At 34.5% G+C, this 18879-nt stretch overlaps 1 protein-coding gene across 1 annotated transcript in view; it reads right to left on the bottom strand.

Moving 5' to 3' along the window:
• The window catches only part of DNAH8 (dynein axonemal heavy chain 8), a 150737-nt gene that overhangs the window by 29641 nt on the left and 102217 nt on the right, over positions 1-18879 (bottom strand). The window contains exons 66-78 of the mRNA XM_074864838.1: positions 15498-15601; positions 13605-13781; positions 12203-12370; positions 10496-10708; positions 9051-9188; positions 8582-8709; positions 7317-7488; positions 6372-6527; positions 4066-4221; positions 2547-2729; positions 1977-2082; positions 886-1138; positions 596-786 (exon numbers count right to left, since the gene is read on the bottom strand). Coding sequence (XP_074720939.1) covers positions 596-786; positions 886-1138; positions 1977-2082; positions 2547-2729; positions 4066-4221; positions 6372-6527; positions 7317-7488; positions 8582-8709; positions 9051-9188; positions 10496-10708; positions 12203-12370; positions 13605-13781; positions 15498-15601 — 2145 coding nt within the window. The remainder of the gene's footprint in view (positions 1-595; positions 787-885; positions 1139-1976; positions 2083-2546; positions 2730-4065; positions 4222-6371; positions 6528-7316; positions 7489-8581; positions 8710-9050; positions 9189-10495; positions 10709-12202; positions 12371-13604; positions 13782-15497; positions 15602-18879) is intronic.

Genomic DNA, 18879 nt, shown 5'->3' with positions numbered 1-18879 from the left:
AAACGTTTTTATATGGACCTCCACATAAGCAATCCTGATCACATTTTTCAGCAGAGGCAAAAATTCATAGAGTACAGAGGAGGCAGACCTGGCCAGTTGGGACACAGAAACACATTATATTCTCTAAAAGTCAGTGTTAGCTGGTTGGCAAAAGTCAGAGAAAACTCCAGCTGAAAGTGATAAAAGATTGTAGCACCTCTTGGACTTTTTGTGGAGCTGTTCTCACAGCTTAGAAGAAAAGCTTTATTCGGCTTCATCAAAGCAGAGAAGCAAAGGAGCAAGTTGTCACCTAATTTATAAAAACAAAGATACAAATATAATACAAAAATATACTATTATTAGACCAATTGATGGAGAGAAGCAGAACTATTATCTTGATCCCAGGATAGAGCACAGACTGGGTAGGTGGTGAAGGTAGAACTGAGATGGGGAACTGCGTCTAACTTTACTGGACCACAGCAGGGATAAGGACAGAGGCAGCTCCCACAGAACTATTGATAGAAACCATGCAGCCAAAAAAGTCATACTCTGAAATGGTATAAAAGTTTAAAAAGTTGAACTTAGCTCTACATATAACACATTATTTTAAACTTACCTCTAATGAGCGCATGGAACTCTCTGTTTTCCACATGTCCTCTCTGAAGATCAATTTTTAATGTCAGGAGGAGGGTAAAGAGGAATTTGTGGTTTTCATGCAAGCCTCTAACAGAATATGAGTGAACTTCAAAGGTAAGATACTCAATAATATTTGAGATTCTTTTCTGAGGTAAAGGAGACTTCTCAGATCTGAATCATTAAAACAAAGCACAAAGAAAGCATGTTAATAACAGCAAATACATTGGAAAGACAAACATCTGAATAGTAGGAAAATCTGTGTCTTCCTACTTGGCCATGGAGCGATCAAATAACTTCAAGAACTGAGCCAGTGAAGTCTGATACATATTATTGACCATACTCATTTCTGTAATAAGAAAATAAAGAATGCTTCCACGTGTAGCAGCAGGTCGATATTCCTCCTGAGTAGTGTTAATCTTCACTTCAGTTTCTGCTGCCTCAGACAACTTTTCAGCTACTTCAGCAGCTGTTTGGTTAGTTGTTTGCAGAACACCAATCAAGGATTCATCATCTACTAGTGAACCTAAAAAGTCAAATATTGGATGTTTAGGACATTTTTATAACATTTTTTTCACTTCATATATATAAAAATCAAAAGGCCAAATTACAGGAATTATTTATAACAAATGGAAATGATTTATTGAATTGCAGAAAGCTTTTAAAATGGGAATCAAACAGAATATGTAATACTAAAATTATTTTTATATTCAACATGCTAAACAAATGCATTCAACCTGTGTCAATATGAATATATCTATACCAACAGCTTTGCAGCATGTACTGGAGAAGTCAGCTTTCTTACGCACACAAGATACATATTCATACACAATATTTAAATTATTTTAAAGTCCGTTGATTGGTACACTCGAAAAGACTTAGGGTCCTAAAAGCAATGGTCACGCATCAGTATGCATTGCATCTCAAGTACTTACTGATCAATTTGCTGGAAGTTACCACCTTTTTCCACCAAAGAGATAGTAATTGATCATGTGCAGGCTCCTAATCTACTGCAAAAATCTTTCAAGACCATTTAAGCTAGCCCATTTCACTTTGCATTTTCAATGGGTTAAGGATTTGCCCATGATCAGATACTTTATCTCATTTGAGGTGCAGAAAGCTCTCAAGGAATTGATGTGTTTCACAAATCTTGTTTAGGTGTTAAAAACACAGTGTCTAGGATTGTATATACCAGCATGCTATAGTACCAAATCTCTCATACTCTAGTAAATCATTATACTTAGATTTCTATGATTGGATGTTCTCTTATTATATCTTGGATGGATAAATCAATTTCTGTATGGAAAGTTTCTAATGTGAATCAGCTTAATCTGCCTAATCTACTTAATTCTTTGATACAGAACCTCTGGTTGCGTTTAGTTTGTACAGAAGACTGTCTTCCAGTTCTTTCATCTTCCTCTTATTAAAAGTTACATCTTCAATGAGTTTAATTCGTTCTGCCTCTAGTTCCTATTATTAAAAAACAAGAAAATGGCATAACACTTTCTGGAATGTAACTATGAGTCATACTTAAAATTCAGTTGCTGATTTTTCAAGTTCATGAAATGTGATTGAAGATATAGGTGAAGAGTCAGATCGAGTCATGAAATATGCATTTTACTTTTTCAGGTATCTAAAATGTGGTTTTATAGCATCCTTTTTTTTTTTAGCAGTGTATTTCAGTATCTTGTGAAATATCTTATCAATGCCAAATGCTGTGCTTAACTGTTTGTGTCATACTAACAGTCATATGCAGAAGATCCTCTAGGTGTATTTTTGTTATTTGGAAATTTCTATACTGAATCTGAATTAAATCTTAGAAAATGGCTGATGTCTTTTTTCCATTTGAACATTTCTTTTTCCCTACATACTAAAAACAGTTGAATTAAAAAGAAATTAAACATCACTATGGTTTGTCTGTACTGTTAGGTTACCTGTTTTTCAGTAAGAATTACTCTTCTCAGTAACTGATTCTCAAGTCCTTTCACTGTAACAGTAAAATCAATAATTGATGTTTTTGCATTAATTTCAGGTGTGAAAGCAGGATTGGGTAGCTTTGTAGTAATGTACAGTCTAAATGAACTCATAACATCTACTTCCTTATCACCAACTTTCACCTGTGGAGTAAGTTAGAAATTAAGCATAGAAAAATGAGCTGTATTCACCTCAATAATATTGACCAGAAAAAAAACGTACATCACTTGAAATGCCAAAGAGAGGAAGCTTATTTTGCAATTCAAATTTGTCATTAAAATAACAGTTGATGACCAAAGGTAGCCGTTAGGGTACACTATAGAAGCATCATTCCCCTCCAGGTAAATATAGAGATTACTTCCACTGTGGGTTCTGACTGACGACTTCAGAACCATTTGGTTTAGGGTTTGTGCTCTAATCACACCTCAAATTAAGATGGTAGAAACAACTGACCTTTGAAGAAATCATTGTTCGTTTGTGTTCAGGGAAAAAGAAATTATTTGATCCAACAATGGAACATAAACTATTGAAAATTAATTCTATATTTATTAAGACTAAGCAGATCTTAAATGATCTTTCTAAAGGAACTATGAATTTATTCAGAGTTTTCCACAGAAATTTTTACAGAAGATATTCCAAATCAGCAGTCTAACTTGAAAGCTGCATGTGTACAAGGAAATTTGATCACTGTGTATGACCCTCCAAGGCCACTTCAAATACCTGGTTTAAGAATGAGTAGGACCAAACCACTCCCTTAAGCATATTGTTTGCTCTGGCATTCAAAGTGAAACTACTCCACAAAAATAGCAACCATTTTATTTTCATTGTCATCAAGAATTTGGTCTACCATCTCTCTCATATCCCAGACAGTTAATTAAGATTATTTGAGAAATTATATATGGAAATATACAGCAAGTGCAGTCATTTTATTTCAGGATGTTTGAAGGGGGATTGTTTTTAAAATTTAGGAGTATTTCTCTATCTAATGAAGATCAGAAAGACTCATGGTTTTTCAAGGTTGGGAAGATACTTAATATTATTCATAAAACTTCATGCTTTTGGCTTGTTTCATCAGAAAACAGCTCTATTCCAGATTAAAGATTCTGCATTTCCTACAATCAGTGCTCCACACTAGGAATAGAGTGCTTTTTTCAATTCTATTAATTCTGTTAAAGGGTGTAAAATGAAATTGTTTGAAAATCAGTACAAAGTATTGTAAGCATTCAATAGGATAAACACAACTGGTTCCAGTTTGGAATCTTCAGTTGTACCTTCAGCAGTAAAACTCAAATTTTAGACTCATGAAATTACTACTCAGCTGAGGCTCTGTCTCCTATATTTTATTAGTTCAGTTTGATTCTTCACACTACCCTACCAAATACAGTTTACCTGATTCAGCAGAAGTTTAGAATAAAAGGGTAAAATACCATTCATCACAAAGCTAACTACTTATTCCTGGTCTTTTGTTTGATTACTAACCTTAAAAGAAGTTCCAGATTTCATGAAATTCTTTTCTAGTATATTATCAAGGACTGGATCCAACTCTTCACCTATATCTTCAATCACGAGTGATCGTCCCAGTGAAAGACTATCTTCTAGGTGTGTACGGAAATACTTGTCATTCAAAGTTGTTACCTGAAAAAGTAAATTATAAATTGATACAAGGACAAAAACATTTCTTCAAAGTCTTACATGAAAACCATAGATCTAACTATGAAAATTTTTTCATTGTTTTTGTTAGTTGCATTATAAAGAAAGTAATCAACTTTGACCATGTAGCAATTTATGCAGAAATACTTCTTGTGTATACAATGAAAAGCACCATAAAAAGGTGAAATAAAAGATTAGCTGCAATGGAACCTATAAAACTTCATTATGAGAGTAATGATGTACCAAATAAAACTGGTACAGCTCATTGGGAATTGAAGATGTTACATATATTTTTTGAAATCAGAGACACCTAACTTTCAATTTTCTATTCTGTCCTGACTAGTTTTTCTAAATTTAGCTTGAAGTGTTGAGAAACTCTTACTGGGAACCTGAATTCAGTCTAACAAATGAATTGCTGTTACAATATTATGAACTCAGATCTTTGAAATATCATTAAATGGGATTAATAATATATGAAAATGTTAAAAAACAAGAATAAATAAATAAAACACTAATTTTATATTGCTTCCTAGATTTTGGCTTTCAGAAAGTTCTCATGTTATTTTCAAGATTTTCTCTGCAGGTATGAAATAGGGTCATTCTACTGGAATGTCCTGAGGGACAAGTTGAGCATGAGCCAGCGATCTGCCTTTGTAGCAAAGGCCAACAGCATTCTGGGCTGCATTAGGAAAAACATTACTAGCAGGTTGAGGAAGGCAACCCTTCCCCTCTGCTCAGTACTGTAGACACATATCTGGAGTCCTCTGTCTAGTTCTGGGCTCCCCAATATAAGAGAGACACTGAAGTGAGTTCAGCAAAGGACCACTAAGATTATTACGGGATTGGAGCACTTGACATATGAAGAAAACTCAGAGAGCTGGGATTATTTAGCCTCAGGAAGGCTCACAAGGGTATTTACCTATGTATATAAACACCTGGTGAGTGAGAATGAAGAACACGGAGACAGACTCCTCTTAGTAGCACACAGTAACAGGACAAGATGCAATGGGCACAAATTGAAATATAGGTAATTCCATTTAAACATAGGAAAAACACCCCAAATTTATTGAGGGTGGTTGAACACTAAAACAGGTTGCCCTGAGAGGTGGTGAAGTCTCCATCCTTGGAGGTATTCAAAACCCAGTGGGATGCAGTCCTGGGCAACCTGCTTTAGTAGATCCTGCTCTAATCAGGGAGGCTGGACTAGATAATCTTCAGAGATCCCTTCCAACCTCAGCTTTTCTGTGGTTCTGACAGTTTGCTTTATTAATGATAAAATGATAAGCAAGAACTTCACATTCACTTTACTCCAAGACTTAAAATCTTCAAAATCTAGAGATCCTAAAACCCCAAAATTCATAGAGATTCAGGAGGACACACAAGATTTTGCAACATTCAGGTTAAGGGTTTTAAAATGCAGGTTCCTTTTCCTATGCTTCTTCATTTGTGAAAAATTAATTTGTGATGCAAACTACAGGTGACACATGAACATCTTTGTATTATATTTCATGAGCAGACATTTAAACCTATTGGCTTAAACTATAACAGAGCCATTAAACTTGCAGTAATATTAAGAAACAAATTTGTCTTGGGTTTGGTTTCAACTGTATGTCTTCAATTTAGTTTTTTAGCAATAACTTCATGTATGAATGTATGAATTCCATCTGAGGTTCTGAATTCTGGACTGCATCAGTTTAAGTACTTTGCCTACATTTTCAAAGCTGTAAATTATCCTGCCTTTGTCTGTAATCTTACTAATAGTTGTCCAGTTTACTCTCATTTAATAATTCCATATTATACTCTTTTGCTATACTTTTCACCACTTTGCCCTCTGCATAGGGAACATACTAACCAATTTTGAACACAAGGCTACCTCCTTCTCTTTCATACTTCTTGCTAGATTTCATACCACTATTTCCTTAATATATAATCTTTTCCAAGTCTTTGAATGTGATTTACAGCTCCTGTCAAGTTCCCTGCTGATGCATCTATATCACTGTCAGTCTCCATACAAGTTAGTTATCTCAGATATGTGTGTATGAGAGTTACACTTGACTCAAATGCGGACACACCCTAAAGCAATAATATTTGAAGGAATATAATACAGCACATGATTCCTTTGAAACACTGTTCACCTGTAATTCATTATTCTGTTCTTTCATTTTAATCCATGATTTTCCTTGAGTTTGTGGGTCTACCAAAAGCGGGTATCTAGTTGCCTTAGTGACAATGATACCATTCTGAATTGAAAGATCATCTCCAGGCAGTCCTTGAAGATTCCACTCACTAATCTGAAAATACAAAAAAAAGTAGTTTGGAATAAAAACACACTGGAATTATCCTTCAATTATGATTGTTCTAAGAAATAATGGGGACATCAAACCAAAACAGATGCATGTCTGAAAAATTATTAATGCAGATGGAAAAATATTTCCAGTATCTTATTTTTATGGATGCTTTTATCTATATAGAATGATCTAAAAATATATTTTGAAAGTATAAGAAGGCAGCTTAACAGCCAAATTAATCATTGAGATTAATTAAGAGAAAACCAGGCTAAGAGAGCTTTTGGGGCTTAATATTTACCAAAGGAAAACTTGAAGATTCTGGCATTGTCCTCTGTTTGGTTTCTCATACATTCACCTTGAATGAAAAGACTTTATGCATTCTTTTTTAAATGTTCTCTTTGATACAAAATTTATTTTTGAAACCAGACCCAGAAAGTATTGACAGAACCAAAAGCTAACAACCAAACCCACTGTTTTAGCAGATATGGGATCTATAGGTGTGGTGATGGGTTCTCAAAATAAGATACTTGAAAGTGCACTATCTTACTGGCAGTTGTCTAAATGTATAATATGTCATTTGTTTATAATACATAATTTATTTACCTATCTAAACATTGGTCAGTACTCAGATGCTTAGTGGAAATTTCCAAGAACATTTGGAAACCACAGAACTACACTGCACAGCAATATTGGCGATTATAGTTCTGTTCTAAGCAAGTATAATGCTGGCTAACAGTCACAGGATATGTTAATTTAAATTACAGTAAAACCCACCAAACTCCAAGAACTTACTGTTGGCGGATCTACCAACATAGAAATCAGGTTCAAATTCTCAGAAAAGGGGATTTTATGGGCTCTCATTTCTGCTTCCCATAAATCTTTAAGCAGAAGCTTCCTGAAGTTTTGATTAAAAGGTCCACAGTATGAAAGAAAACCTGTGCAGAGCAGTACATCTCCCACAAGTCTAGAAATGGAACAAAATCATAATTAAAAGGTGATGTACAATTTCAATTTCTATTGATTTAGACAACCAGCTTTTGAAACATAAGAAGATTCTGTTCTGAGGACAATGTAAGGAGACAACTGTTGCTCTTTGAGAGCAACAAATAGCTTCTTTGTGTTTCTAAAATATTTTTGTGGCAAAACTTAAGAGTAGTACTGTATGAAAACACTATCTTTACCCCTGCAAAGTAATAAAGTCCTGATGACAACTATTCCTTCTTTTATAATTGAAGCAAGAAAATGGTTTATTTCTTTAAAATATGTCTGCAATACAACATTTATCAAAAGACACAAACTTAATTCTCTTGGAATGAGCAGGCCTCACAAGAAATGCCCAATTTCCCCATAGGAAGTTTACGGAAATAAACATTCAACAGAAGCTGAGCCTAAACTTTCAGGCTCTTTACCTTTAGCAACCATTTTGACAGGTTTCCTCTTTCTGGCTCCTAGGCTGCTCAATGTTTTGTCATTTGGACAGCAACACAATGGGGACTCTCAAGTTTCCAAGTTTCTCAGAATAAGGCCTACAGTCCCATGTGTTTCAACACACAGACTATAGGACAAGGGTTACTGTCTGGTCTCGAGGCCTCCTTCTTTAATTCAAATATGCCATAACTATAATCAAAAGGGATGCCTCTTTTACTCAGTATTAGGCTAGGAACCCTTCCTTTTTCCTTCTCAGAGTCAGCCTTTGATCATCCCTAGCCCCTGCCTGTCTGAAGGTTTCACTTCCCCAGTAACATTGGAATGAGGTGCAGTGTTAGAGGGGCAGAGAGGCAGCTGTAATACAGGCACATAACTGCACTAGAAATAATCCCTTTGGAAATAAATTCCAAAACTGGAGGTATTGTTCTGTACTGAAATAAAAGCACTCATGCTCAAATATTCACTTATGTGAGGAAAATTCAGATTTCAGGATAGTTCACTTAATTGTGCAACTATATTAAGATTTCCAGGACGAAAATTAAGTACACCTATTAAAGCTACTAAATTTCTTACTAGCTGTTCAGATTTTACACATACTCTTTTTTTTTTTTTTCTGATGAATTTGATACCTGTTAATCTGAGACTTAAATTCTTTACTTTGCTGAGTCCATCTAACTTTCTCTCCACTCAGTCCGTCTATAAGCACAGAGGCTGCTTGCATCTTTCTTCTGCATGTTTCTGCATCATTCAGTAAATCCTAAAATTGAAAAAATGTCCTACACAATTTAATAATAGAATGCAAAAATCCAGAGTTATTTTATATATATGTTTTCATCCTCTTACATTTATTATGACTATTTTACTTATTTAAAACTCATTCTTGAGAACATTAAGTGCATCTATTGTCTAACATGTTCCTATTCACAGAAAGAAGGAAATAGGAGAGAGCATAAGATTTAAATCACTTATTTTTATACCTGAACCTCATCCATGTCATTCAAGGTAGCAAGCCCTAAATGCGTGTTTGTATCAATACCTAATTACATAACAGTATTTTATGCAAGCATTTTTCATAACACTAAAATACTTTTATCTCACCATTTTCTCCTTCACTGCTGCATCAAACTTTGCCTGCACTTTATCCAGTTCGGCTTGCTTTTCATCTAATGCCTCCTGAGCCTTTGCTAATTCTGCATTAGCCATTTTTAAGCGGCCTTCCTGTTTTGCCAAGTTAGCCTGCAAAGACAAGAAATATTAAAACTATAATCACACAAGATTTTAATATACTTTGATGAATTATTTTAAGCCTGCCTAGCTGGTAATCATAAGACAATAATACACAAAAAATCCTTTTATATTTATATAAATATTAAAAATATTTAATCTGAAAACTGTCATACATGCAGACATGATTTTTTTGTTAAATAACATTGTAGTACTCAAGGTTCCTACTATATATTGTCAACTTTATTTCTTTTTAAAAAATTTCCATTTAAAGAAGCTGGTTAAGGAAGTAAGGTTTCTGATCTGTACATACTGATTAGCCTAGAGGAGCAATCACTCAGTCTTCTTGCTTAAATATATGCTTCATTATTTCTTTTTTATTTGTACATACTGTAGCAATCAACAATCACAACAACAGGAGATTGGTCCTTTATCACCTAACAATATAGCTTTTACCCACTTCAAAACCATGGTCCTAAAAAAGTTAATCTTCCCATTGCTCCTAAACTGATATTTATGTTGAACACAGGAAATTCATTAAATAATTTTTTTGAATCATCCACCTGCATTACTGTTGTTTTTGTAAATAACACTTCTACCAGTGACAAAAATTGTGGAAAAGATTTGGAATCACTATTCAGATGCTTTCCCCTTCCGCTTTTTTTTTTTTTTTTTTGGTAGTTTGTGCTACATGTAGGGATTAAATACTTGTTTTAGAATCCAAAAAGCAACAATCACTGCTATATGGTCTTTACCTCTGATAAAATTTTTTATTCAGATGTTCACAAATATCAAGAAGAGCACCCACAGTAAAGTAAAAATTACTCTCGAAAATGTTTTACTCAGTTTGGTTCCCACTACTGCAACATAACTCATTTATTGATGTGAACTTTGAATCTCTTAAGAATGCCAATATTTGGGCAAGATATCAGTCCTCCACTTCCTCTAAGTTATCATGTGAAAGCAAAGAAGGTAAAATAGCTGTGAACCTCTGTTTGAAGGAGTCTTTAGTGAAGGAATGGAGATACTGGTACAACTTTTTGAAAACAATTATAAAGTAATTATAACAAAAACAATGACTGAAAATACCTTCCACTGTACACATAAATTTAATCTAGGCTAATTTTTTTTTGTGTGTGGTGTCTAGAATCAAGAAGAGGATATGGGGCTTTTCTGCTCTTATCCTTAGTCACTGAAGTCTACAGGCAATTATGTCTGAATAAAGTTATCTAAATATATTTTTTAAATTCTACTACTATTAAAGTAAATTAAATCAAACTACATCGAAAGCAAACACAAAGCAAGAGATGACGTATTACCTTAAGAGGTAAGACTTCTCTGTTAACACCATAAAATATTGCCATGGCTTGTGTCCAAGACAGGAGCCCTGCCACATTACCACACACCTTTCTACCATGATTCAGTGTATAGTCTTCCATGTTAAAGTAAGGCTGGAGTAATTCTATTGTCTCTTCATTGATCGAATCCTTAGGAAACTGCTTTAGACTCTGCAAGAATGGGCCACTCATAAGCTGCAAAAAAACATACAGGATATTTATAAGTTATTTACACATTTTACACTCAAAAGCTTGTTAATAGTATGTTTAAAAAATGTTCCTAAAATTCTTCTGTAAAAAGAGGGAATTCATATAGTTTATATATATATATAATATATATAATAATAATTTCTGGGGATGAGTCTCTTTAACCAAGTAACAAGCGATAGGACAAGAGGGAATGGCCTCATGTTGCGCCAGGGAAGGTTTAGACTAGATATTAGAAAGTATTTCTTTACAGAATGGGTTGTTAGGTGTTGGAATGGGCTGCCCAGGGAGGTGGTGGAGTCCCCATCCCTGGAGGTGTTTGAGTCGGGTTGACATAGCGCTGAGGGATATGGTGTAGTTGGGAAATGTCGATGTTAGGTTAGTGGTTGGACTGGATGATCTTCAAGGTCTTTTCCAACTTAGACGATTCTGTGATTCTGTGGATATCATAAGTGTGCTATTCAATTGTAACTCCTCCCACATGTCTTCAATTATTTTAAAGTTTTAAGCAGTTACACTCCAGTAACTAGGTTTGAAAGTTGTTGATGTACTTTCCATTTCCATATTTCCGTGTTGCCATTTAAGAAGCAGCATTTTAAAAAAAAAAAAAAAAAAAAAAAAAAAAAAGAACCAAAAATAAAACCTCAGAGATACATTTGTAATTTATCTAAAGAATGCAAAAAACCTGCTTATGCATTTGTGAAATGTGATCTAAATTCTTCTGGGAAAGGAAGTAATTGGTTTTATCTTTTTTGTAACAAATGTTTAACATGTTAAAGGCAACTCATGGAATAACTGCTTATCCCATTCCATTATGTCAGTGGAAAAGAAAAGGTTTTAATGATTTCTTAATTCCTGGAAAAGTTTTATAAAAAGCAAGAGCTCTATCCATATCCAAAATATGTAATTTTTCTTCATTTGCATGACAAAAAAAATTCGAGGCAATATAATGGCAAATTAATACACTAATAGAAGTAGAACAGAATTTAAAGAATGCCAGGAGAAGGCATGGAAGTAAGAGAGTATACTGAGAGAAGATCAAAGTCCAGAAGGAAGAGATGGCAGTCTGACCAAGGAATATGGGCCAGGAATATTGAAATGCAGAATGAGAAAAGCTACTATCTCTTAGACAGTCAAATAATCTTTCAAATAATCAAGAAGCCTGGAAGGATCAGAAAAGACTGTTTAAATGTGAACCTACAAGTTCCCAAAGAGAAAGAGGGGCTTTCCAGAATTCCCTTATCTCATGTATAGTTAACATGATTGGTATGATTTATTTATCTGTCATCAGGTCATATGCCAGGAACAGGACAATGAAGATCTAAAGCTCCTACTCCAAAAGTCTCTGAGCAATTCACCTACTACTTGCTACCAAATAAACTATTTATATACTATACCTATTTTGAGTAAACAGCATCATAAATTCTCTGATATGCAAGTTGCCATTTCTGATGTTGAAGAAACACTGAAAACTCTACTTACTTTTAATGATTCTCCCCATGATGGCTTGCAGCAAGGCTTTTCTGGATCCATAGTAACTGGATCTACTTGCTTTTGGAATAGTAGCAGACAACAGTCCATAATCCTCATAACTAGGTGAGGAGGTTTTGCAAGTTTTCTGACAGTAGCAATATCCACTGGTTTGATGGTCTATTTGAAGAAAAATGTAACAGAATCCTGCATCAATACTATTATCCTATTTTCCCATTCAATATATTGATTTTAATGTTTGCTTGTCACACATTTCTCTGAGGCAAGTTTGTACTAAGTACATACAAAAAAGTGTGTAACTAGGTTTACTTTAATAAATTTCATAGTTTCATGAAACTTAAATAATTTTAATGAATATATATTAGACAAGAATATTTTCCCAAGCGAAAGACATCATTCGGAAATAAAATTTAAATACATGGACCAGCAGCATTAACTTAACTTGTCAGTCTGACTGACTGAAGCGACGTATATTGTAAAATTGCATAGGACTTAAAAGCAGTTTCCTTGGTAAAATAGTATTTTTTATTTTTAAGGGTTAAGTGTCATCATTTAGTCTGAGAATGATTTGGTTATTTTTGTTGGTTTTTAAGTTATAGGTATGAGCTATGGATTTTTGACTTCATTTTCTAGTAGCATCACTGACACTTTGCTTAGTTCCATAACCAATACAAAAATTCTGAATGATTTCAAACTTCAAAACTAACATATTAATTTGCATAATTAATACACACATGCCACTATCTGTCTAGTAAGAGCAAACAATACTCCTTTTCTGGCTTTTTCCACTCATTATTTTTTGTCACAAACTCTGGTAACTGGAACAGAAGTCCTTAAAAATGTAATACAGCACTGGCTTCTGATTCCAGACTTCTTTACTTTTTAATTGTTCAGAGCAGCATAATGAAATTATGCAGTACAGCAATATCTCCAAATTTCTTAACCCTGATTCTGGTTGCCCTGAATACCCTTTGTTTCCTGTTTCTCTTCAAATTGAAATTTTTTTTGGTGAAAGAAGAGACAGCCTTTTATTTGCCTTAAAAGAAAGATACAACCAGTTAAGTACAAAGAAAAAACATTCTTTTAGCACAAGAAGTATTCTCTCGAAATTCAGAATAACAGATATTGTAAAGGCATGTGACCTTGGAAATATTTACACCTTCATAATGATCAAGTATTAGGGTGGAAACAGCAAATACTATATAATAATCTCTATATGTTTAAGGCAAAATGTGAGCTCCATAAATACTCATCAGAGTCTTCACCACTAACTGTGAAGGGCTGGTAACAGCAGCCAAAACCAAGTGACAACTGCATGCTGGTGGCTCTAGCCTTTCTTTCGTGGGTGACTCAAATAGTGCTAATCTAATCGAACTGTAAGAATTTTATTCACATTCAGTGCAGCTTCTGCTTCTTCTAATGCTGGTTTAGCTGCCTCAAGTTTACACTCTGTTTTCACTTTTTCTAAATCAATTTCCTCTACAATTTTTTGTGCTTTATCTTTCACACCCTGGACTTCATTTTTAACTATAGCTGCAGCTTCAGCACTTTCTGTGACTTCTGCTAGTACCTGGAATTGATAACAAACATAAAATGTATAAATCAAAATGGTGGATCAAGTGAGTAAGTTATCAGACGCAAGAGAAAACTGATATGTAAAGGTTATTATACAGAAAAATATAAAGCTAACCCTAACTCTATATGGCTTTATATAACTATGGAATAAAAATTAATACAATTTACAGAATCCTTGAAAAGAAATATCATGAGAGTCTCTCAGCAGGAGTTGGACAGTAAAAAATTAATTCTTTTTATAATGGATAGAAGACCTTTCAGTGGCTTTTAAAGCCACTTTTTTATCCTATGATGGATTTTTTTCCCTACTTGAACCTATACTTTTTCAAAACAATAAGTATTTGCTTTTTCACTATAATTCTGCACTATAAAAATAGTATAGCTAATAAAACTAATGGAAGATGGCAAATTATCTGCACCAATGGTCAGCCTCTCTTTTACCCCTTTAGGATGAAAAGACTCCCTTTTCATTAGTCTTTTCAAAGAATAACCCCATGTGAATTCACAGAATGAAGTTATCCATTTGTGTCTGGTTCTTCAGTACACATATTTTTAACCCTCTTGTGCATGTGTGACATACAGTTGGTATCAGAGTGTTTTTTGACCAGTATCAGCTATACGGTCAAGGTTTGCACACTCTGTGTGCATTTACAAGAACATAAATAATGCTCCCAAATACCCATGAGAACAAAAATGACACAAAATACCCAAATCCCTCAGGTTTTTTTTTGTGAAATCCAATTCAGATTTCTACAGAGTTCATTACTAAGGGAAAGAAAGAAATATATAGAATATGAACAATATTACATGTACTTTATATAAATGCCTGTTCTTTTATTATTTGTCCATACATCTTCTCCCTCTGATAGCTCATAAGTAGCACTTTATTGGAAAAGTTGAAAACTAAGAGGCTATGTGAATTATTGCCAGAGAGCTATTTCAAAATGTATATCGAATATAAAGATTAAACAAAGTGAACTCTACCAGCATACCTGTCATACTCCTGAAATGTGAGAAATGTAATTTCATCCCTTTCTGTCATAATTTTCTCTCTTATGAAATTCAGGGCCTTGAAGAATGCAAGCAGTACCTTAGCCATCACTGGCCAAAAGTCTGCTCTCCAGTGCATATTAAATATGCACCATCATAGCATTATGGTATCTTTCAGAAAACAGAATGCTTGTATTAATATATTCCCTAACATACCTTTCCAGATAGTCATTTTGGAAACTAGATTTCTACCACACCACCACTCTCATGAACAAATGGACACCTTATTAATGTAAAAGACAAAATATGAAACTGAACTGTGATAAACTTTTTGAAATAGTAAAGTCCTGTTATCATTTGTTAACTTCTTATTTGCAAATAGGGACACATATAACCCCAAGTTTAATAAACATCAATCAAGCACACAAAAAAAATTAAACAAAAAAAGAATCCTGATGCTTATAGGAGTGGGTAAGAAATAGGAGAAGAACATGGAAGGCACTCAACCTCTGTTGCCATGTTGCCATTTTAATGTGCCTCACCCTCAGAAGCAAATGCTGAATCAACATGCTCCAGAGAGAGGAGTGAAACCTCATTTTAGACCATGATGCACATTTCTTGACTTGTACGAATTATGAGAAAATTCTGCACTAGCACTTTACCACACCATATATCCTGGTGTTATCCACTGCCTTCTGCTATTTAATATTCAAGTACTTACTTTATCTGCCTTAATAGATGCCAAAGCCAGTTCCTTCTCCTTAACAGCCAACTCCTGAGAGAGTTTAGCAACAGAGTCACTGGCCTCCATCAGCTTAGACAGACCTATTAAGTAAAAGATAAAATTCAGAAAAATGAAAACTATTTTTTTTCCTAGTTAGATAATACAGTCTACCTCTAGATCCCAAATGCCTTGTACCTTGTATTCTCATTTAAATTTGTGTAAAGGAGAAAAAGTGAGCCTAAACAGTCATACTATCGTGACTGTGCCTACTGTTCACTTTTGATGGATATAAATAATTTTGCAAGATGCAAAATGATTACAAACAAGCTTGAGTCTTCAAAAAAGAAATCCATACAACTTAGTTTATTTTTTTATAGCTGTAAACCGTACCTAAAAGTGTATAGGTGGGATATTGCCTACAATAAAATATATCCTTACTCTCATTATATAGACTTAAAAAGAAATAAAAGGGGTGTATGTCAAGGGCATTTTGTGTCATAAAGTCACAGGACAATCATAAAATCAGACCTATACTGCATTTGCATCACTGCATGAGGACATGACATAAATATTAGGATCTATAACTGCCCTCCAATAGGGACTTCTTTCTAGAAAGAAGTGAAGTCATCAAAAGTGGACCCAAAGGTCACAGCACGGTTATGAACTCCATCCAGCTCCTGAACATTGAGTTTACCCTCTCTTGTCCCTGGTGACAGAGAGTGCAGAAAAGCACATATAAGCATCTGTGCCTACCTGGCTTAGGGCCAATCTCATCATAGCTCTTATACGTGCTAAAACAACCATCCATAAGGGCTGTTCAGCCTTACACTAACAGTTGCCCAGAAAGAGATGAGTTTGCTCCCTCTATAGTTATTATATATGCAGTCTTTCCCATGCATTCATGCATTTATTTTTTCTCTCATCTCTTGCTCATAGATTTGAACACAGATTTTTGGCTATTCCAGAGCTCCACATTGCATGCTGAAGCCTCTCTAGCCTCTCCTCTCTTCTTCATCACTGAATCTTAAAATCTTACAGCCTGCCTGGAAGCATTCCCCTTATCTCCCTCTCTCCCTAAGGGCTAGAGTCAGAGCACACTTGCAGTTATACATTTGATATGTGACGTTTATGTGTGATGCCTCTCCACTCTTCTGTTACCACATTTCACACAGACAAGCATTCTCTCCTAGAACATTTCTTGTTCTGACACAGCAGCATCATGATTGCTCTACTGCCATTCTACAGGCTCTTTATTATTCCTTGCCAAAACACAAGTTATTTTGCTACTCTCAAGAATAAAGTTCAAAGGTATATTCACTGAAAGCTATTGACTGGGAGACAATAGAGATGTTTTAGAATGTTTCCTTTTCCCAGACATACGCCACTTCCTAAAATACTCTGAGGGACAGAGGTACATACACACTAACATTCTACCCTCACCACCCACTCCTCTGACAGCAATTTCCAAAATGGTTGTTACTTCACTTCAATGTAGAAAAAAGTTCTGAAAGAGAAGCTATGAAAGGGAAAGTAATACCCTTTGCTGTATTAGCTTTCCCTGCTACAATCCTAGAGTGAGAAGAAAGATAGACAAAAAATGGGAATATGCAGAACAAGAAGAATTGAATAAACAAGAAACCTTTATAGCTTCTTCAGGTCCCCTGCATACTTCCAATGACAAGAAACATTGCAACAGTACCATGCTAGCAGATTTTTTTTTTTTTTAGTGCTTGTAGTCATAAATGAATGCCCGATTTAGGCATTAGAAACAGAAGTATTTTTCAGAGGGATATGTAGAACTCCATGTAAGAAGCTTACTGATATCAGCTACAACTTGTCTAAAGCAAGTTAAAAAGGCACCATATATTTTGATCCTATAGAGAGAATTGAAGTAATCTTTATCTCTTGTCAATGTATTTTGTAGCTTGTCTGAATGTCTGCTGAAAAGTAAAGAATAAGAAAAAATCTAAAAATCAATATTAAAATACTAAGCCATGGCACTCTTAGCACCTCAAAGACATAATTTCTGTCACTTTTAATTAGCAGATCTATCAACAAGCTGCTCAAGTATATGACACGCCCACTTTTTAAAGCTAAACTGAGGTCTTCTTGTAGAACCACAGTTCTATATGAAAAGACATTATCTACATGTGGTGCTCTACCAAGGATACCCCAGATGGATTCTGAGAGAAGACACAAGATGTTAAGCATTCAGAAATAATTGTAATTGTCATTGGATCTTTTTTTTTCCTCATCTGTCTCACAAGATTTTTCACCCAAAGTGACAAAGCAGAAAAGAGGTTACTTCTATCTTTCAAAATATGTTGCTTGTATAGATAATACAGTGGTGACAAGCACACTTTCAGTGTGCTCGAACCAGGGACTTTTCCTGAAATCAGTATTGATCAAGGTATTTTTTACAGTTTTGCTACTTTACAAGCATCTTGAATTTTCCCAGACATCGTTGTATACAGCAAAAATATTTCAACAAGGAGATGAAAAAAGCGACATTATCTCAGTTGAGTTTAATAACATAAAATTTAAATCCCCTATCAGGATAATCTCCCAACAAACCGAAACAGTTTTCAAGGTTAATCTTTTAACCTTTTAAATCTTTTTGACATTAAGTGATGAAAGACTAAGGATTAAAATATTGATGTGTGAGATAGTAGCTAAGTAATAAATAACAAACTTTTTGAGAAAGTTCCTTAGACTGCAGTAAACAGTTGTGCAAATTTGGAGTCAGGGATGACCAGTATTTTTGTGGTTTTGTAATAGATCTTTTCTATGCAAGTGAAACTACTTAGAATATTTTCTAGCTGGCATGAGTATTGTCCATAAACTGACAGATACGATTTTCTGAGCATCAGTTATATAAAGATGCTGCACTAAAAGATGTACATGTCAGGTCATGATCACTTTGTTTTGAAGATCACGTAAGGAATCAGCGATAATATGCGAGAGGCTAGGAAAATCTACATGTGAAATTTATTGACAGTGCTGAAGCTACTTAGGTTACTTCTTTTAAATTATTGTTGAAAATAGAAGAACTGGGGAAAGAATACACACACACACACACACACACACCCCCACACTCCGCACTCAAAAATCTACAAGGCTCTCAAACTTTATCACCATCTCAAGCAGAACTAATAATAAATTCTGATTTCTAGAACTGGCAACAGATCCATGTAGGGAAATTCGCATGATGTGAAAATATTGAGGATCATTTACTCCTCTACAGTCCACTCTAATTCAGCAAAGAGTTCATGAATAAAATAAATATCTACACATTCTTATACTATTCTTTTCTTCATATGAAGTGTACCAGTTGCATTATTAATCATTGTCTACATCCTTCTACCTTTGTTTGAAAAAT

The sequence above is a fragment of the Strix uralensis genome, chromosome 3, assembly GCF_047716275.1.
Source record: "Strix uralensis isolate ZFMK-TIS-50842 chromosome 3, bStrUra1, whole genome shotgun sequence".
Lineage (NCBI taxonomy): Eukaryota > Metazoa > Chordata > Aves > Strigiformes > Strigidae > Strix > Strix uralensis.
This window is presented reverse-complemented; position numbering and strand designations above follow the sequence as displayed.